The 20,695-nt window shown below is 38.7% G+C and overlaps 4 protein-coding genes across 5 annotated transcripts; 2 read left to right on the top strand and 2 right to left on the bottom strand.

Moving 5' to 3' along the window:
* The first annotated feature begins 57 nt into the window (after positions 1 to 57).
* On the top strand, positions 58 to 1,496 carry LOC105269909 (methylosome protein 50-like). The gene is made up of 2 exons (XM_011310509.1): positions 58 to 287; positions 365 to 1,496. Exons 1-2 carry the CDS (start codon positions 167 to 169, stop codon positions 1,264 to 1,266), a joined length of 1,023 nt encoding a protein of 340 aa, XP_011308811.1. The 5' UTR covers positions 58 to 166; the 3' UTR covers positions 1,267 to 1,496.
* Positions 1,497 to 6,049: 4,553 nt separating this feature from the next.
* On the top strand, positions 6,050 to 7,955 carry LOC105269907 (SAP domain-containing ribonucleoprotein). Of its 2 annotated transcripts, none has more exons than XM_011310507.1 (6): positions 6,050 to 6,298; positions 6,377 to 6,470; positions 6,576 to 6,637; positions 6,717 to 7,088; positions 7,160 to 7,231; positions 7,303 to 7,955. In XM_011310507.1, the coding sequence occupies exons 1-6, from the start codon at positions 6,248 to 6,250 to the stop codon at positions 7,399 to 7,401; spliced, it is 750 nt and encodes a 249-aa protein (XP_011308809.1). In that variant the 5' UTR covers positions 6,050 to 6,247; the 3' UTR covers positions 7,402 to 7,955. The 2 variants fall into 2 exon arrangements, with proteins under 2 accessions (XP_011308809.1, XP_011308808.1); XM_011310506.1 differs by having other exon boundaries at positions 6,377 to 6,473.
* csw (corkscrew) lies at positions 7,856 to 12,943 on the bottom strand. The gene is made up of 11 exons (XM_011310508.1): positions 12,585 to 12,943; positions 11,909 to 12,031; positions 11,122 to 11,479; positions 10,942 to 11,054; positions 10,540 to 10,811; positions 10,363 to 10,442; positions 10,095 to 10,277; positions 9,789 to 9,965; positions 9,492 to 9,708; positions 9,257 to 9,408; positions 7,856 to 9,141 (listed from the first exon to the last, which is right to left on the bottom strand). Exons 1-11 carry the CDS (start codon positions 12,596 to 12,598, stop codon positions 8,974 to 8,976), a joined length of 1,857 nt encoding a protein of 618 aa, XP_011308810.1. The 5' UTR covers positions 12,599 to 12,943; the 3' UTR covers positions 7,856 to 8,973.
* A 412-nt stretch (positions 12,944 to 13,355) lies between these two features.
* Capr (Caprin) lies at positions 13,356 to 18,890 on the bottom strand. The gene is made up of 4 exons (XM_011310505.1): positions 18,731 to 18,890; positions 17,259 to 17,477; positions 15,488 to 16,820; positions 13,356 to 15,222 (listed from the first exon to the last, which is right to left on the bottom strand). The coding sequence occupies exons 1-4, from the start codon at positions 18,842 to 18,844 to the stop codon at positions 14,954 to 14,956; spliced, it is 1,935 nt and encodes a 644-aa protein (XP_011308807.1). The 5' UTR covers positions 18,845 to 18,890; the 3' UTR covers positions 13,356 to 14,953.
* Positions 18,891 to 20,695: the final 1,805 nt, after the last annotated feature.

The raw sequence follows: 20,695 nt of genomic DNA, 5'->3' as shown, positions 1-20,695 counted from the left end.
TACCGTGGGGTCGATACTAGAATTCTCGGGGCACACTAACTCTTCGTTCCAGACCTCTACGTAGATTTCTCCTCTATGAATAAAACCTATAGAATAGTAGAGAGTAGAGTAAATAATTTCCTCCCCTAAAACCCATTTAGCTAATCAAATATTTGGTGGATTAATTATGGAAAAAGACGACTATTTGACGAAACCAAACTCCAATGCGGAAATTTATCGCAACATGACCGTTGGAGAGCGAGCATCTGTACTTGACAAGCATTTGCAATTCATAGCAGTATACAACGGTGAGGTTATTTTTTGTATCGTACAGATTAGTCAGCCGGTCTTTATGTAGATAATAATAAGTACAAATTGTTTGCAGATAAGAAGGCAATTCTTGGAGGCAGCAATTTGACAGATCGGTACTGGACTGGAACCATTTGGTATTTTGATGACGCCGCAGACGGAGAGTTGGAGAGAAACAAGAGCTTTACTGCGACACAAACTGAGAGCACTTTGAGCGATGCTGCCTTTATCGAGGAGTATAAATTTGTTGTTGCTGAGGATGGGGGGATCGTCAAAGTACTTTGTGTGGTGCAGCCTCCGGAAACCTGGGCTGTGGCATTGCAGTGCGTTGGGTACACTTGTAAACATGATGACAGTGTTACTTCCCTCTCTGTTTTCGAGGACAAGAATTATTTTGTCAGTGGAGGAATGGATCGTTGTCTGAAAGTCTGGGAAACATCAACCCTAATGGTTGAATACACGTATCAATTAGCTCACACTGCAATAATAACTAGTGTTGATGTCCTCTCCAAGAGCAATTCGGTGTTCATGTCTACTTCTCTAGACTCTGAAGCAGTTCTTTGGGACGTGAGGACACCGAAACCTGCCCGGAGGCTGTATAAAAATGATGATGGTAACGGTTTAACAGCAGTCGCCTGCAATCCTCTCAAGGAACATGAAGTTGCTATAGGGGGAGAAGACGGCTATGTGTTCCTGGGAGACACACGCAAACCAGAGGAACTAGTTTACAAGTCTCTTGAGTTTCCTCGAGCCATTCACAGGCTCAAGTATCATCACAAAAGAAATAATTGGCTAGCTGGCTGCTGCAACGACACAATGGTGAAAGTGCTGGACACATCCCAAGAATTATCTGTTCTCTTCAAGGATGCTAATTCACACACCGACATGGTACGAGGATTAGCTTGGTGCAAGGACGAGCTCCTAACTTGTTCATGGGACAGCACCGTTCAGAGACACAGCCTGACTCTCGATAATTAGTGTTTCCGTAGAATTTTTTAATATTCCACTGATTATTTTTTCCATCGATCCCCCAGCAATTGTGCTATTTTCCACTCATCCCAATCAACTTTGTTATTATGTTCATTTCACATGTGATTACAACAGACCAATAGCTAAATTAAATAAGATAAGTAGAAAATTGAAAAATTGTATAGAAATAAGAGGAAAAGCTGTAAGATATGGAGAGAATATAAAAATAGTTTCTTCTATATCTCAAATTATTTTTTACACCCTCTCTAGATTTTGGCAATCACAAATTGTGTTGCGAATAATTAAATAAAGCTTTACAGAAAATAATGGTACATTCGAGGAGAATAGATTAAAAACGACCTTGAGAAACTAGGTATTGGTGTAAGAACGTGTGTCTGTCGTCCGGCGCCAATCCCACTACCACATCCAATCGTTTGATTGTCATATGTAAAGGAGGAGAAAAGCTCAATGGCTCAATGGGTTCAATATCATTCTTAATTTCAATTAGACTTTTTATATCGCTATGTGGTCGCGATAGTGCCTTTTTATCGCTATGTATCGTTCTTGTGAATCTTTGCATTTTCCCTCTCACTACCTGCAATTCTCTGAAAAAAAAATTGTTTTTTTTAAGGGCCTTATTCATCAGTATAGGAAACTGTACTAATAATGTAATTTATTGATTATTTACTTTAATTTAATATACCAGATTGTAAAAATGATTAGGATCACTTCCCAGAATCGTTCTGCATAATTTCATTTTTAAAAGAAGCAAGAAAAGATAGTTTACGGTGATTGTACGACATAATTTTAAAAAATTGACCTTATAGCAGTAAGGTCATCATAAATTCTAAAGCCTGTTGTTCTTAATATGTTCTTAATATTCCCAAATAATTTAATTACTATTGAAAAGATAATTAACATTATAATTAGTGCGCCAGGTATACGGGGTATACGGGATGCTCAAAAAATTGCTACATGCATTTTTGCCATGAAAATCATCATTATAGAGCTTATTCAGAATTAATCATACACGTTTTTATCTTCTGCTATTCTAAATAAGGAGTATAGTTTTTTGAATTTTCGAAAAGGCTGTTATGTCCCACAGAAGTTACTAGTAGGACAGTGGCGCCGTTAGCGAATATTTGCGCCAGATTTCAAATCGTGGAATTCGTTAGCTGCTAAACCTCTAATGAGGACTCCATCGATGTCGACTCGTTCAATTTCTTTTAGTGGATTCAGGTTTTATAAATAAAATAAATCCAAAACAGCAGTGCTGAGAAGAGCACGTAACACGCGTTATTTAATAACTTTTTAAACTTAACTTGAACTTTGAAATACTAACTGACTTTAAGAAAAACTATACTGTGTAGTTTAGAGAATAACTAATTGAAGAGTGAAGCGCCACGGTAACAAGTTAAAATCGAACTGCCTTAAACGTAACAAATTTTCCAAGGGTTGGGTCCTATCACCTCCACTAGTCTAAACGTTATGCCCGCAACTTGATCAAGGAAAGGGAAGAAGGGTAGAACAGGGAAAGCGGTCAAAAGGAAAACGCGCGACATCGCGTTTCCTCTGTCCACAATGGACAAATGTGAAGAAAATGTGTGTTGAAAGAAACAACTTCAGCAAAAACAGAACTGGTACTTTATGATTCAGACCATATTGATTTAGAGATTTATAATTTCCATCTCAAGCTTCGGGGTTGGAGACAATATTTATCCAACGAATTTCAAGAGTAATAAAATGGAAAGCTAAACTCAAGAGTGTTTACTAGGATAGTGTGTCTAACGGTTTTTCCCACATTGGTGGTGTTGTTTTCATTGTTCATTATCCATTTTCCATTGTATCTACTTATTTTCTGCGTATTTCGACACTGATTAAATTTAAAAATAATTTAAATTAATTTAAATTTCACGGACTAACATTAATCGTACATAGTCTACTACATACATCGAAGTCGTACATACATCTACTGGCTATCAAGCTCAGGACGTCACACCGCCCTCACTAGTAACTTCTGATTTCTTCCGTGTACTCCCCTTGGTGTCTGAAGTTTGACGAACCTAAACATCAAACCAGCGCCACCTGTGGTCAATTATCCTCGAGTGATTTATCGGGGTGATGTATTTTGCGCGAAAAACAGCGCGAATTAGCGCCAATTCGCGGTTTCAATTCAAACGAGGACTGATAATGTTTTTCGTAGCGATGAATGACGGATTACTCGAGGGGATGAATGGTTTTTCCTGGAGATAATTGGAGGGGGTGGGGGAAGGACCAATGACAATTAGGGCCTTACTCCCTCTACTTTTGACTCTACCCTTAATGCCGACCCCCTGAGGAGTTTGACCTCTCACGTATCGAGAAGATATTCACCTTTACTCTAATTCCCTGCGTCGGGCCATTAGTATCGTTTGTCAAAATTGCTTGTTCCGGGGTAGGAAGTGGAATTTGAAATATTCAGACAGGTGAAAATCGAGAGATTCTTGGAGTTGTGGGAAAGTGTAATTGATATTCTGGATCGGATTTTTTCGAGGAAACATGCACGTCGCTAAGAAGAGGAAATTGGACGATTTTGTGGAGGAGCATATCGCAGTGCAGGAGGATTTGACGACGATTCTTCCTGTTGATTGTTTATATCATGTATTCAAGTGGCTTGGGACTAATGATAAACTCAGGATCGAGAAGGGTAAATTAATGTTTATGATTAGGTGTTTTATTTGAATATTTGGGATTTTTGATGACGAGATTTTCTCGGAAAATTGGGAGTCGTTTTTCGGGGGGGTAATGGAGGTATGAGTTGGCTTCGCAGAAGGTCCTCATGGGAATTTTGTTGTCTCTCTCGGACGGAGAGGTATAAATAATCCTGAAGTGGAGGTAAAGCCGTAATTTTCCTTGAACGCTTTTCCGTATTCCTTTTCAGGGAAAGAGACCCAACGGAATCTTTTAAAGAGATTTGTGGATAATAATAATAATTAAATGATGAAAATTCTATATATATCAAAATAAATTTGAAATTTAATTTTTTTCTCATTCAGTTTGCAGAAGATGGCGAGACGTGATTACTGCCAAGGGCTGGTCTGAGGATGGGCCACGCTTGGATTTCTCGAAGTTTAAAAAAATGGCTTGGAGAAAAATATCGCAGAAACGGGCACGGTACACCCACACCCTCATTGTTGATTTCTCGAGAAATGAATTATTAGTCTCGAGAATAGTAAAAAAGTACTTCCATCGGTTGGAAAAGCTGACGATTACTATGTCCGGGAGTTATCTTCCCGAGAGATACCGTCCTGAATTTTTTGCAAATATTGATAAAATTTTTGATAATAACAAAAAGCTCAAGGTGCTCACCATGCTGGTTGATGATGTAAAAGTGATTGATAATTTTATTCATCACGTTCCATCGAATATTTCGGGGCTCTGCTTCGAATGCTCATCTGGGCCCAATGTCGATCGACATCTCTCGATTGTAAGTAACAGATATTCGACATGTATTTTAGCTCTAATCGAAACTGCAGTCATCAAATCGACAGGTGTAATAGTTAAATTGATTTTGTACAGGATGTATCGAGATTCGAGAATCTAGAACACTTCGAATTACTCAAGTGCAAAATGAATGAGGATAGCCTGAGGGGTCTGGGCAATTTGCAGCACCTGAAGTCTCTGATTGTAAAATGCGAGAATGGGGATTCTTCGCAGAATCCTCTGATAACATCAGCGCCCTTGCTGAAGCTAGAGAAATTGGTGGTACGGTGTACCATCTCTGATGAAGAGTTGTCGAATTTTCTTCGAAACTGTCCGAATCTGCGGGTCTTCATGGCCTTATTCAACGGTAAGCAAAAAAAAACAAACAAAATAAGCATGTTTTGATATATTGATAAAGAAATTTCAATTAAAATGTCTCATTACAGGTGGAGAGTATCTACTGACTCTGGAAGCTATTAAAGCCCTGTCTTCATATTGCCCTAATCTCCTGGAGCTGTATTTTTACGGCCACTTCCTGTTCACCGAGGAGACGATGCCCCGTTTTCCCAATCTGAAGACTCTAGTCTTCACCGATCCAGAGTGCGGACCCCCAGACCGCAATCGCATCGTTGAATTCATTCAGCATGCACCAAAATTGGATACATTATTCGCGAGTTACTGTGCTTTTCACCCTTTCCTCAAGGAAATCCACGATGTCCTTCTGAAACGACCCACGCGTATTCCCCTGGAGCTTGTACTCCCGTCTTTGACGAAGAAATGGAGAGAAATCAAATTCTCCAGTCTGATAACTGTCCATTCTCCTGATTATCTGAATCAAACACGTCTGATGAGATACATGGAGGAGAAGAGAATAGACACCACTTTATGATGCAGAACAAATTGATCATTAATATTCGTTTAGTAAATTCGTCTATCATTCTGTATACCGAGAGGAGCAATTGTATGCATCATATTTATCGATGCATGCCCCATCAACTTTTAGAACTTTTTAGATAAAAAAAAATACTAATCAAAATCCATCCATTTTACGAATTACTAGTTAATAATCAGGAGTAATTATAATTAATTAATAACTATAAATGTAACGAGGAAGATTTTTTATGGCTTGTGTACGTATAAAATTGTGAAATTAACATAAAGGAAATAAAGTGCATTATTATTATAATTTATCAATGTTTTATTAGAAAAAATCAATGAATGAATGAAGAATTGCAGTTTAAAATTAATCAGAAATTGGAATTCAAAGAAACGGAAGTGACGATGAGACTCGGTCGGCTAACCTGAGACCTTCAGGTAATTACACGTTTCCTACAATACCATGGCCAAGCTCCACTTTTTTTCACCTATTGATCCCCTGCGTCTTCTGTTAGTTTTGAACACGGTTTTTACTCTCAACGCATTTTTTTAACATTTTCCATATTGTTTGTGCAAAACAAATACTGTGGCAATACCTCATCTGGTGCTGGGTATGTGAAGTGATTTTCTTGAGAACAATTGAACTGACATAATGGCTGATTCCTCGTACGAGAAGGGACTGAGTGAACTATCGAAAATGAAGGTTAGATTTGTAGTTTACATTCCTTTTATTTTTTCCCTGGCTTCGATTTCTGTTGGTTTTATGGTTGTTTTGATGCAGGTCGCTGATTTGAAAGCTGAGTTGAAACAACGGGGATTGCTCACCACTGGAAACAAAACCGAACTCGTAGAGAGACTGCAACTTGCTATTCATGGTGGTGAATATTATGTGCTTTACCATCCTTCTAGCTCACTTAATTTCTGTCATTGGATTTCGGTGCTGCTGCGTGTACTTTATTCCCGTACGATTTGTTTTTCAGACTCCAGTTTATCTCTCGACGAAACCACTGACGAGATTCTGGACGAGGACGCAGTTCTTGGAGTGAGTGAGGACGTCAAAATCTTGTTGATGTTTTTTGAATTACTTTCAAACTGGTTTTTTAATTGTTTTCCGTGAATAGGATGAAGAAATCGAGGAATTATCCTCCAAACCAGACTCTCAGGATGTCGGGGAGAAGAGGAAATCGACAGAAGAGACAAGCAGTCCCGTACAATCCAAGAAGATCATTTTGAATAGAAATCCTGTTATTGAGGAGGTGAAGGTCGGGGAACCTGAGGAGAAGGAGGAAAAGTCTGAGGCAGCTGGTGATGATGCACCTGCTAAGAAGATTATCAAACTTTCGGAGCTGGGGGTAAAGGAGCGTTTGGAGATGAGGGCCAAGAAGTTTGGTGTTCCTCTCTCGGACTCTGCCAAGAAGGAGGCGAGATCTGCTAGGTTTAATAGTGAGAATCAGAGCAATGGGAAGTCCTCTGCGTCTGTAAAAACTCCCGTTGTAAGTATCTTTTCAAATAATTCGATTCAATTCTTCTTTTTGAAATTTTTAATACTTGAAATTAATTTTAGAACACTTCTTACGAAGTTTTGAAGAAAAGGGCCGAACGATTTGGAACCAATGCCTCTGGGCTTATGGAGAAGGTATTTTCAGTACTGTGAATTTTTATGAAGACGCTAGCAGCGAAATTTTAATATTTAATTTCTTCTTTCAGGCTGAACTCGAGGCGAGAATAGAAAAACGTAAAGCTCGTTTTGGTGAAGTGAAACCCACAGAGAAAACATTCCCCAACAGAGTAAAAATCGTCAAATGATATTCTCTACTTTATACCAAAAAGTGAGCTTAGACCCCTAGCCATATACTTTTCTTTATCCAATGGGAATCCCACCAAAAATCAAAAGACATGAAACTGTATTGTCAAACCAATTTTCATATTAGCACCCATAAAACAGTGATTATGGCAAAGTAAATTGACAAAGATTAACCTTTCGTTTATGAATATTTTATGGATTAGCGAAAATGAATGACTAATACACAATTTTTACGCAAAAAATTAATTTGTTTATTTCATTTTCTAGATATAATCAGGCTTTTTTTCATAAATATTATGTATACAAACAAGAAAAGGTCTACGAGACCGAATATTTTATTTTTCATGTCGATAAATTGTATACTTTGAGATAGAAAAAGAATTAAAACATAAAAAAAAAAACAAAGATCATGTATCGTTTTGCCAGAGCCAATTACACTGATAACAACTTCATTAATAATCGACTCTCCCCAGAGAAGAATAAGAAATAATTATGCGTGTGTTTTTCAAACAAGAAGATCATATAAAATAAATTGCATTCATTGGAAAAAAAAAAACGAAACGAAAAAGAATTAATCACGAGTGTAGAATAAAAAAAATCACTAATCCTCGAGCTCCATTTTCCCAACTCGAATAATTCCCGACGATGAAATTAAAGCTTCATAAGAAATCTAATTTAAAGGACATTTATCACATTTTTCATTCGTCGTGAATGAAATAAATTTTCATGACCGGCATTCTCCACAATAAATTCATCAATCATATTCTCTACCCGCGAATCGATTTACGATTAATTTTCCATTAAATTCTTGAATCGACAGAATATCGAATTGAATATTTCACGACCATATGAGAGCCTTGAGGTACTGAATACATTCTTAAAAGGCAACATCATGAATTTCCAATTGAAAACAAGGAATTAAAATCCCCTCTCATCTTCTTTCATTCATTAACTTGTGCCGAGATACCAGAAGGAGAAATAATCATTCATCACCTCGATATCATCGATTGGAAATAAAAGCGAAACATCGTAATACTAAGTGGTGCGATCAGAACGAATTGAACGCGTTTTTACAATTTAATTCAATCACAATGGCAACACTAATTTGCCTATTTTTAATTTGTCTCTTCCGTTATTCCGTTCAATTAGGTAACGAGTACGAAGATTCCAAGCGAAATTCTCTAGATTTGACAGAAAATTTTTTCACCTTATCGAGCACAATTTGTCTCTGATATCAAATAAAGTTGCCATGTACTTTGAATATCCAAAAACCAAAGTAAACAAACACTTGATTATCGAATAATTCACAAGTACCCTCATTCTACTGCTCATTCTACACGTTCGATCGTTGATTGTGTTATTCTCTCCATTTCTCTCATTTTCTTACTTAAAAAATTAATAAGCCTTTGCTCCGCATTACAACTGTTACACTGCCTCTACGCAAATACTTTTCATTTAATCTACGCGAATTATTGTTGTCTTAACGCAGTAAAGGACAGAAAATACCAGAAATTAAGGAGAGTATCAGCGCCTGCTGCAGAACACGGGTGAAAATTTCAAGGGTTCATTAACAACTACTTGGGCCTCAGGTTACCCACCGGTGTGGGCAGTGTGAAATTGTTTGACGTCGAGAGCGTTGGGGTTGATGCAAATGAAGCTGACTCCGGAACACCTGTGCTCACACTGTTTGTTTCACTCTTGTATCGAATATTTGTGTATTCACGACCCAACTGGAGAGATTTCTGCAACGTCAAATTGTTTTTTTTTTGTTTAATTTTATTTTTACCAGTCTGTGAACGAGCCTGTCTTCCTTCATTTGATATTTGCATACATGCGACATTTAAAATTGTAACAAACCTGCTCAGCTTGTCTTCTCTGGGACACAGTCTCAATATAATGCAATACAGCGAGATAAACGAATTTGTATTGTGCCTCAGTCTGCACCATTCCTGATCTTTGAGATCGGACCTTCTGAATGGTTCGTTGAATGTCGATTTCACAGTCCAATCCTTGAAGAAAGAAAATCAGAAAATGAACACTCATCGTCTCATGGAAAAGAAGAAAGTATGATGCAATTAAAAAAAATCCTCACCATGACGTTTAATCTGATCTAAGATCATATCAATAACAATGAAAGTGCCAGTTCGTCCGATGCCAGCACTGCAGTGAACGAGAATAGGCCCCACAGTAGAGAGAGACTGTCCACTGGAGCTCAAGGCAGCTGCAATCGACTCCTGTCTGGCATTAACATCGTGCAGAAAGTTGAGAACGCAACCGGGATCCGAGGGAACTCCGTGGTCCGGCCATGCCTATGAATATTCATTCTTCCCATCAACAACGGCTTGAAATTCAAATGAAAAATTGTAATAATTCGCCATGATTTACGTACTTGGAAGTGGTAGTGGTAAATTCTACGTGGCTCTGTGAAATTTGGCTTATTTCCTTGCAATAAAAATTCACGTAACGTGTAATCAGCTGTGGAAGTGCGTGCTAGAGCACGTACTTTCCATTCACCCCCGTATTCACTCACTTCACCCTCTTCTGGCCAATAACGAGCGCATTTGTTCTGAAATTCGGAGTAATTATGATACTTGGAAATTTTCGAAAATTATATTCTTCTATAATTCTTCCCAAACAATTTTTCAGCCATTCTTTAATGGTTTTCCATTCATTAGATGGATTATTTATTATTTACCTTCCCTCGCTCCATTTCTTTGGTGGTCATAACAATAACCTGTATATTCTCTTGATAGACCATGTGCCAAAAGTCTTGTACAGTATTTGGTAAACAGCCTTGTGTTGCAATATAACATTTATTGAATATGCAAGTATCACCACTGGCCGTAATACCGGTGCATGAACCCTCTCCCTCCTCATTCTGTTAACATGAAAAATTCATTGAAACCCACAATAATGCACATAATAACGTTCAACGTTACGCTAATGCACTCTCAATCTCTAACCTTTATGTAGTTAGCATTAATGTAATCCGCCCCTGGTACACTGGGATCCACGTCCTTCAGTTTAACTCTCGTGTGATCGACTAAGTACACACAATTACGAAATCATTAAAGATGCATCAGCCTCGATTGAACGAGGATCGACATAAATTACTGGATAAATAGGAAAAATCCACTCACAAGGAAGAATATTCTTGTATCGATTTTTTGCTCTGTTCTCTGATCTCAATCCCTCCTTCCTCGAGAACAGGTGTCGACACTCCAGTTGCTGGAGGGATTCGAACTCCTCCCAGAAGCCAGCCTTGCCCTTCCCACGACCAGAACCAGTCTCATCACCATCAGGTCCGCCATTCCAACATGTCCAGCCATTGGAGCATCCATTCTCCTTATGCAATTGTCTCACACGACTCTCTATACCACTTGCACTTATTCTCGTGGCGTTGAAAGGTTGTCTGCAATTTTTTTTTATAATTTTTTTTTCAAGAAATTAATTAATCTCAGACAAAGGCTCAAGGGTCAAGGCGATGTTACTTTAATACATTCGAATTAAAAGGGAATCCCATGGAATTGAGATGATCTCACCTCAGATGAACAACACTCCCACTCGTCTCCACCATCGGATTCCTCTTGTAATGCTCAATGAGATCACTCAAACTATCGAACTTCTCCCCGCCCCCAACGTCATATTTATTGTCCTGAGAATAACGAGGAGTGAGTGAGAGGGATTATGCATACAGCTGGTGCACTTAAATGAATCTTTACCTGTGAGCGGATCATTACGTGAGTCACGCGATCGTCAGTCCTCACTGAGAGTACAAAGTCTCCTGGTTTGCTCTGGGACTCTCGAACTAGAAACGATCCGTTCTTTCCTCTCTCGAGCATCAAACGTTCAGCCTCTTTGGCTGACAGATGCCCATGAAACCAACGCTCAGTCGTTGGATCAGCACAATTAAGGGGATATTTTAATTCAATGACTTCGCCATTTTTTTCACGCAATTGTCCACCATTTTCCATATAAAATTGCACTAATTCTGACAGTGTTGCGAATTTTTCACCACCATACAAATCATAAAAATCACCAGTATTCTGTATTTTTATATGTGTTACTTCACTGTTTCTCCTATTATTATAAATTCATAAGAAAAAAATTATTTTCTGCTCATGTCGATCATTCGCAGAAGGTGAAGGAATATAGAGAGTGGAGAAAGAAATCCTGTAAATTTTCCGTGAGATCTCGTCTGTAATTTACACGAAGTTATGAAAATGATCTTTTTCTGGTTCGTCATAAAAATACACATGTGGTTGTAATTAATTGAGTCCAACAGTTCCACAACATTGAGTCCCCAAATAAATCAGGAAAAACACCTTAAAAATTCCGATTGACCCATATTTTCATAACTTATAATTTCTTCAGAGTTAAGAATCAAATTCAGGGTTTGCCTATGGGGTTTTTGAGAATATTGTGGTGAGCAACAACGAACAGTCTATCGTGAATCCCTGTTCTCATCTCTCTACTCCCCTCAACCTTCAATCAGCGAACAAATCCTACCTCACAGAAAGTGTGAAATCTCCAGGATTAGATGAGCTCGGACGTGCCAGAAATGAACTGTCATATCCACGTTCCATCAATAATTTCTCTGCCTCCAGTCCTGATATATTGGGATGAAACCATCTGCAACGATCAGAAAAAACTCCAGATATCGAATTGTCCTCAAGAAAAAACCACAATGTAACAACGATCCACTGTGGTAACTCTGCCGCGCCCCATGACTAAAATGTTTTATTGACAAAACGTCTCTTCATATGGATACAACACCGATAGCCCCCAAATACGGTGATCAATTAAGTTCAATGTGTCACAGGGATTATCAACAAATTTCACCAGCGACTGGGGCTCGTTCCATCAATCCATTGTTAAAATCAGTTGAAAATTCTCAACGACTGTTGGAAAAATAGGAATAACAACTAGAAATAGTATTTCAAGTGGAGGTATTTGGTGGAGGAAGCGTAAGTGCGCAGAACTTGACGTAAAAACCGACAAGTCGACAGTGCGAGCACCTTGCAGAGACTATTCGCGCAGTGGCCGTGAGTCTATGATCATTACACACATCTCAGGTAAAAAAAAAAGGTGACGAGAGAAGGAGAAAAAAAAATGGACATTTTTCAGTGGTCTCTCCGCCCCCGGCAATAATGCTAATAAAAACGAGTGAAAAAGCAATGCTCACCTGCGCGATGCCATGTCGTGATTTGAATTATTACCACCTGGCAATCAATGATTTTTTATTTTTCATCAATCCTCTGTTGTCTCGGGTGGAAATGTGAAAATGAGAATTGCCCGTGCCGCTGGTTGTCGGCGGGTTATTGTCACCCAAAGCCCCGCCACTGTGCCGACATGTCCGGATTGATCGGTTTTAATTGATCAGTTTTATTGTTTATACGATTTAATTACGTGAATTTGGATTTCGGGTGAGTTGGCTCTCGCGTTTGGCAAAGTTTTTTACTCAGAAAAACAGTGCGAACCGATGCAGAAATGGTGGTGACTGCTCCGCGGGCATTGAATTTGTGTAGACGCGTCGACGTGTCTTCTTCTGAGTATTAGACTTGAAGAAAGGAGTCGCTAATTTTCACACGCGGCTTTAGGTTTCACATCGCCAAATTCAAATTTGCGAAAAAGTTCAATTCACACTGCACACTCAATTTCGTCAACAAATACCCGCATCATATTATCTTCATTGTCCACAAACGAATACGTAATATTTTTTTCTGTTGTCCATATGAATTATTGTATTCTGGAAAATGTACATAATTGGCTGAAATATCGTTAAACACTAAAATAATCAACCGTTGATAAATTACTGTGCAAACCGCGAATTTAAGCAAATTTATTTATAGCAAACAAGCGCAGAGAAAATAGTTTTCTAAAATAATGCGTAAAAGTTGTGGATATTTGTTATTATCATTACTCCTCAGCAATAAATAATTGAAAACCACAGAAATGCTGGCAATTTGTTATTTATTTAAACGTTTTTCTTCATTTTTTTTCTTGAGAACATCTTAAAGAACTAAGCGAACATGTTTTTTTCACACCGAGCGTGATAGTAGGCTAATAGCAGGGGGGAGAATCTGTAGTTGATTTTTTTTTGGAAGATACATAGGTAATTCGTAAAAACGGTTCAAACGCAACGAATCAATAATAAAAGAGAGAACAGGGAGGGAAAGAACAAGGGAGTGGTTGTTAAACACAAAATGTACAAACGAAATACAATACGGTACATATTTCACATAGTCTCTTGTCATGTCCTCGCCTTTCATCATGTAACGGCGATGAGTACGATTTTTTTTACACTCTGTTTTGTAATTTAATTTTTATTTACGAGCTTGGCGCATTCAAACTACTTCCTCCATGGTAAATTGTACATTTTACTCGACTTACATTCTAATACGCCGCGGGTTTCATGTTCTTCGTATTTCACGTGTCTTTTTTTGTTTGCGATTTCATTCAAGATAAAAAAAATAATGCTCTCTGAATAAACAAAAATCAGGTGGTACGAATATTCCTACGCACAACTGGAAAAAAAATAACACTCAAGACCTGGGAATATTTGTTTCAATGAGTGACATAATTCTTAGGAAAACTTGTCAGTTGTTTTTTAAATTATTCATGTTCTTTAATGAATCGTTATCAATGATTAATGACTCATTGAATTCAGTGAGGAAAGGAAATTCGATATTTTCACGTGTTCGACTCAACAAATTTAATTGAACAACAAAACTTCCCCACTGAATTAATAAGAAATAAATATTCTCCGGAGTCAATACGTCACGTTTGGAATAATCGCACGTGTGCCTACACCCCCAACCACATTTGTTAAATCAATGTACATTAATACGTTTCCAATGAAAAGTTTAATGTGCGCACGTGTGTCTATGTCCTCATTTTTTTTATATATATTTTCTCTTTTTTTACATTTTTTTCCTTTTTTTGAAATGCGTATCATCTTCATTCACTTTGTATCGTTTTTTTTAGATTTTTTAATATAATAAAATTATTAATTTGTTTCATTTTTTTCCCTAATCTTTGTTGATTAGCTGTTGTTGCCCTGTGAAAACTGCCTTCTGTCACAACACAATAATACTTGCGTGGTGTTACATCAATAATTCTTCCTTATGCTTCAACATTGCTGAATGCAGCCAATCCCCATTTCTTTCACCAGCAATTGTTGCCGTATTTTTATTATTTTTTTTTTTGTTATCACTATCGTGTCATCACTTTGTTCACCTATCAAACGATGAAAGAGAGCATAACTCGTTCATTCATTGAATTCAGCAATTCGTTCAAATCAAAATTCTAAAGTCCCTACCGAATTTTAAAATCGAATATTGAGAAAAATGTTGATAATACTTGATAATGTTGCGCGCAATAATACACAACAAGAACGGAAAAATGGACTTGTCAAAATTTTCGGTTCAAACGAATCAACTGAGGTCTGACGGTGGTACAATTACGACAGTGTGTGTATTTTTTGTTTGCCTTTTTCTTTTTGCTTGTATTTAGACGTTTGCGTTAACTCATTACTCGTTGCATCGGTGAAAGTTATTGTTGCGCCTGCGGTTTATTGCTGCGCGGTGTGTATCCTCCACGAGAGCCTCCCCTCTGACCACGAAATTGTCCCCCACGTCCTCGATCCATTCCAGTGCGTTCTCCAGTCCTTGGTCCACCTCGAGAGCCACCAGTGCCACCACTACCAGAATTACCACCACCTCCGCGCTTGAATCCACCATTGTAACCACCCGTGCTACCGTCGTTGTGGTAATTCCGTTGATAGCCATTTTGGTAGTTGTTCTCGTGTCGATAGTAGTTGGCTAGAATTACAAGAGTTGAAATGCTTCAAATCTCTCAAGGAAATCAATCTGATATCGATATTCGATCCTGAAATATTCCTTAAAACACGTGTATCCACTTGGAGAAGGCGTGAAAGTCATAAACAACAAACTTGGCACGCGGCAAATGTGAATATCTTTGATCTTCGAACCTTTCTTACGTCAATTCTACTAAATTCGAATCAACGTTTGTATAAATTCGATTTATAATGGCATTACTTCATAAATCTCCAGATGAAAATCTTACCTTGACCAGTTCCTCGCCCATTCTGCTGATAACCACCACTAGAGCCTCTTCCCCTGCCATTGTACCCATTGGAATTGCCCCGCCTTCCCCCACGACCCCGGTAACCACTTCGCTGCTCGCCCCACGCCTGCTGACCACTCTGTGAATCTTGCTGACCTGATTGCTGCTGATCGGCATCCGCTGAGTTCCACTCATTAATCGGAGTGTTATCAGTCATCTGGCACCAGTCGACCGATTCATTGGGCCGATCAACATCCGTCGTGACAATCGATGGATCGTCCTGACGCTGATCACCCTTATCCTCGACGGAAATTTGTGCCTCAACCTCTACAACGCCCTCATAGCCCTGCATTCCCTGTCCCTGATATCCAGCTGGATGCTGTGGACTGTACTGAAGATTTCCCTGATGTGACGGTGGCATGGGTATAGGTGGTGGTGGATTTGGATTGGCAAATCCAGGAATGTGACTCATCTCCTGGGGTGGATGAGGGTAAATAACTTGCTGTGTCACTTGAACAGGTGCACCCCCAAAGCTCTGATTGGTGAATGTCTGGGTTGGTATGGGTGCATTGACTGGTGGAATGTGTGGTACTATGGGCTGAGTGCTACCCTCAGGTCCATCGAGCTCAGACTCCTGAAGAAAAAAGAAATTGGGTGTTCCACCGATGACGTCGTTTATGCGAGGAGGTTGTGACTGGGTTGGTGGTTGTGTTTGATTCTGTGGTGGTACAAAAGCCCCAGCATTTGCGTAATAATTCGTATCAACAGGTGCAGGATGAGGTGGAATAGCCTGGGGTACAACTGGAATTGGTCCTGGTGCTGATACAACTGGCACTGGTGTCACTTGAACAGGAAAATTGGGCATTGGAATCATTGATTCTGGGGGTGGAATGTGTGCATCGCCTGTTGTGTAGTCCTCAGTCGTCTCTGGTGCGTCATTGACTCGAATCTCAGTGACAGCATCAGCTATCACTTCAATCGTCGTTTCAGTTTCTTGCACTTGTGCCTGATCGAAATAACCACACTGATTGACTGATGTGATGATTTCCTTCAGCTTCAGATACGTCGTACCCGCTACCTCTCTCTGTTTACCCTCGATTATAGCGATGTAGTGCTCCGCTGCTTTCTGCAGTTGCTGGGGAAACGGGGTATGGGTGGTATCAGGGCTGTCTGGATGACGTTTCGCTGTTATCTCGTTATAAAGCTCGTCCATGGACTTTAGGTCTTCCTCGGAGAGTTTTGACGCACCGTTACTACCAGAGAGAAAGTCCTCACGGGCTATATCCGTACCCATGTTGTTCAGGATATCCTGGATGAGAAGAACTTCTCGAACCTGTCGAATTTATTCAGCATTTTTACTAATGAATGCCCTCCCTCGAAATCCGGGAAAAATACACAAAGGATTTGTTTTTTCCAGCAGACACGGGGGCCAGATCTTGTATTTTGGAAGGAAGAAAGTCATTTTTTTCCGATACCAAATTTTTTCATTAAATAGCCGACTGCTAGAGTCCTATAGAGAGTGATATTGGTGGCATAACTTTTATTCTGTTCTGATTATTGTATTCACTTGGAGAAGGCGTGGGAGACACGTCGATCACACACGCGGCAAAGGTGAACCTCCTTTCTCTCTCGAATCATTGTTCCATCGATTTAATGTCATTAATTCAAATCAATGTCTTTTCGGATTCGAGGGGATTCCATGGGATTATCTCAAATGATCAGCTTATTTCCCGATTAACTAACTACAATTATAATGGAATTCATCACTGACCTTGGCGATATCCTGCTGCGTCCTCTCCAGAGCCTCCTTCCTCGCGAGTTTCTTCTGCTGTTTAGCCGAGTCATTTGCAATTCCCACGATCGCCTTGTACAAATCCTTTGTGATGTCCAGTGTCTGTAGAACTTCATCATACTTAGCGACAGCTGTTTTCTGATCCTTGTCAAGTTCCCTACCACTTTTCTGGAGATCCCTGTACCCCTCTAGTTTACCCTGCAATCCCAAAAAGAGCGTCAGCCAATGTCCCACACTCAAATCGAATTCCCCTCGTCCATATTCTATTGCTTCTACTAAAAAAAAACACGTTCGCACAATTGAACTTCGATGACTAATCGCGTCTTCCAAGAAGAGACAATCGCATGAAACTCAGGGTAAACCATTGTTTCTATCGCACCGACACAATCAATAGCAACATGCGCTCATAATGTTGTTATCGAAAGAGAAACATCAATTGTAAAAGTTAAAAAAAGAGAACAAAAGTGCAGCAAATACAGTCATCAAATGAATGACTAGAAGTGATCCGTAATAAATTATATATTGTAAATTGTATTCGGTGTTATCTTGTTAATTAACAATATGGCCAATTTTTCAAATGTCGTGGGTGAAAACAGAGGAAAAATTGAAAAGCATTGCAGGACAAAAGAACAATAGAAAACATATCGCCAGAAGCTCATAAAAACACATTATCAATACTTTAAAAACATTAAACGTCAGGTACACGGAACAATTTATAGATGAAGGTAGGAAAAAAATTCGGGATAGATTCCAGGAGGACAAAAGCATGAAGAGAGTGAAATCCAGGGATTATTGCCAGTTCGAGATAAATCTAGTCAGGTGCAAAACGGTTTTATTCCGGGATTTACTAGAATGATATCTATTATCCAGAATTTTATGGGATGGACGTCAAGTTCACCATCAAATGACTAATTTCTCTCTGAATTTTAATTCCCAGTTTTTTTTCACATGCACTAGAGGTCTGTGAAGGACTTACTGCGTAGCACAAACTGTCGATAAATATTTGAGGATTTATTTTAGGGGCGAATGAAAAATTGAAGTACCGAGAGAATTCTAGGTACATGGGACGTGTGAGAATAATTTCTCTGGGTAGAAATATGGGATTCAGGAACCGCCATGACACGAAATTTACGTCGTGGTGTCCGTTGGGACGCCTCGACGTTGTCCTAAAATACGAGATGAGGAGACGAAGGAATAAAATGGGAAAATAATGAAAATGATAATCGAGGATATTAAGTGTTGAGGTGAGATAGTAGTGAGTTTAGGCGTGGAATTATCGAGTACGATCAGTGAATAATTGGAAAATTCGAGGGGCCGAGCACATGGTGCCACCGATGGAGGAACATGGCGGACGATCACGGTTAGGAGCCGATTGACAGATGAATGGATGGAAAAAGCCGGAAAGAGATGTACCAGAGGCATTTGCCGGGGTTTTCACGACTTTTACTCACCTTACGCTTCTCCAAATTCCTTATCTTGTGCTCGATAACGGTTATGGCTTGGCGTATTGGGTCGGCGGCCTCCGTAGAGGCCTGTTTTTCTAGTTTAGGGTTGGCAGAAGGCATCCTTCACGGGCAACAAACGCGAACTGGAATGGCAGCGGCAGCGGCACAACGGGGAGGGTGAGGACCTCCATGCGACCCTCCGACGCATGCGCCGCCACACGTTTTCCGGTTGACCCGCGGGTCACGTGAATTTTTCAAATTTGTTACACATTCTACACACTGTACACCTAGTCTCTAGTTATTTTCACCTTTGGAAAATAGATCATCGAGAATAATAATTTTTCCATGAGCGGGGCCGACACAGCGAAAAAAAATCACGAAAAAATACGTGACGTCAAGTTTTAATTTGTGAAAAATTACGAAACTAGCTAGAATTTTTTAATTGTGTTCCATAATTGATAGTTGATTATCCGGAAAGCATCTTCGGCTATTGGAAGAATGTAAAGAATATAGAATGGGATAAGATACACAATAATTGTTAGGATTGCGGGGAAAACGGTGAAAGGAGAAATTATGTGGCATTTTCTGTGATTTTTTTTATTCAAAAATTATTAATAAAAACATAAATTATGCCAGTAGTTTAAAGGTCTACAGTTATTCATGTATTTATAGTTAGACGATATCGTTCAACAAAGTGTTACCAAACTGTAAACGAAGAAAATACTGGTGACAGTGTCTCACAAGTTTACAATTTCATTCGGAATTAAATTTTCTCCGTTAAAAATTGTGAATTCACTGGGATTTTAACAAAATATCGGTTATTGCTTCAATGCTTCTGGCTAATTCGATTGTTTTGATGATGGAGTTCATTGCATGCTATGACGTGCTCCTTTTTCATTGATTTGGAAAAAATTCAATTAATTCCCCTGAACGATCGATTATATCCGATATCATCTATTGCATGGCACGTATCTTACAAACGAAACGAAAACATAAATCTAAGGAGACGAATAAAATCAGCGATGAAGTGATAAATCCAGATAAAAATGATTATTACAAGTGGTTTTGGACTTTTTTTAAATCACTGATTCTCCAAATTCGATTAATTCACTTCAACACATAAAAAATATTGGCAATTGCTTTATAGTTTCATTTTCAAAATAATAAATGTGATGTCATCCAAATGCCCGCATTTATAAAATTCAAGCTCCGATAAAGTCTTTAAAAAAGGGAATTTAAAAAATGGTAATTTTAGTATGTACTTCACTCACTCATGCTTCCTAGAATTCTCAAAAGAAAATTCTCTTCAATATACTTTACACTTTACAAATATAATCTCATACATCGTCGAAAAATACAATTCCCCAGTTAACTCTTTAGACAAAATTGTTATTAATTTTTATTATTTTCACCTCAATGAGACAAAGAATTAAATCGTGGGGTACAAACTAGAGATCTACGATAAAAAATAAAAACCCAGGGGTATCAATGTACAATGTTATCACTCTCCGCGCGAAAGCTTCAATACATGGGTAGTGCCGATCAAAAGTGTTTAAAAAAAATAAAAACATAATTATTTTTTCCACCAAATAATAGGGATTCACTGAAATGTGGATTATGAACAAAATAATCAAATGGAAGATTGTGAAACTTGTACGAATAATTGATTTTCTGACTGAAAAATATTGTGGAAAATCCCCAGTAATCTGCAGCTAACTGCTCAAATAATACCACGATCTACACGTTCATACGCTTTTTAAAAGTTCAATTGAAAAAAATTCTCATTGTTTTATAAACAATTAGCGAACTATGGGGAATAGGGACGAATGTTCGCACAATTTCTCTCTGCAAACTCACAAGTCCTCATGATATTTTATAAATAACCTGCGCATTTGTATATCCTAAACTTGTGCTTTAACAAAATTTGTGCTCTAAAAAACAACGAAATCGGTGACGTTTACAATTGAAATT

The sequence above is a fragment of the Fopius arisanus genome, unplaced genomic scaffold, assembly GCF_000806365.1.
Source record: "Fopius arisanus strain USDA-PBARC FA_bdor unplaced genomic scaffold, ASM80636v1 scaffold00076, whole genome shotgun sequence".
NCBI classification, from domain to species: domain Eukaryota; kingdom Metazoa; phylum Arthropoda; class Insecta; order Hymenoptera; family Braconidae; genus Fopius; species Fopius arisanus.
Note: the sequence above shows the minus strand (reverse complement) of the source record. Positions and strands in the feature narration are given on the sequence as shown.

Bases quoted from the DNA above. Each gene is read 5' to 3' on its own strand.
- Capr (XM_011310505.1), bottom strand. From the start codon at position 18,844: ATGCCTTCTGCCAACCCTAAACTAGAAAAACAGGCCTCTACGGAGGCC. The intron at 17,478-18,730 runs GTGAGTAAAAGT...TTGGGATTGCAG, and splicing joins GGAATTTGGAGAAGCGTAAG to GGTAAACTAGAGGGGTACAG. The intron at 16,821-17,258 runs GTCAGTGATGAA...TAAATTCGACAG, and splicing joins CGCAGCAGGATATCGCCAAG to GTTCGAGAAGTTCTTCTCAT.
- csw (XM_011310508.1), bottom strand. The intron at 11,480-11,908 runs GTAGGATTTGTT...TTATAATAATAG, and splicing joins GATTTCACACTTTCTGTGAG to GAGAAACAGTGAAGTAACAC. The intron at 10,443-10,539 runs GTGAGTGGATTT...GTGTGTACTTAG, and splicing joins ATACAAGAATATTCTTCCTT to TCGATCACACGAGAGTTAAA.
- LOC105269907 (XM_011310506.1), top strand. From the start codon at position 6,248: ATGGCTGATTCCTCGTACGAGAAGGGACTGAGTGAACTATCGAAAATG. The intron at 7,089-7,159 runs GTAAGTATCTTT...AATTAATTTTAG, and splicing joins CGTCTGTAAAAACTCCCGTT to AACACTTCTTACGAAGTTTT. The intron at 7,232-7,302 runs GTATTTTCAGTA...TTCTTCTTTCAG, and splicing joins CCTCTGGGCTTATGGAGAAG to GCTGAACTCGAGGCGAGAAT.
- LOC105269909 (XM_011310509.1), top strand. From the start codon at position 167: ATGGAAAAAGACGACTATTTGACGAAACCAAACTCCAATGCGGAAATT. The intron at 288-364 runs GTGAGGTTATTT...AATTGTTTGCAG, and splicing joins ATTCATAGCAGTATACAACG to ATAAGAAGGCAATTCTTGGA.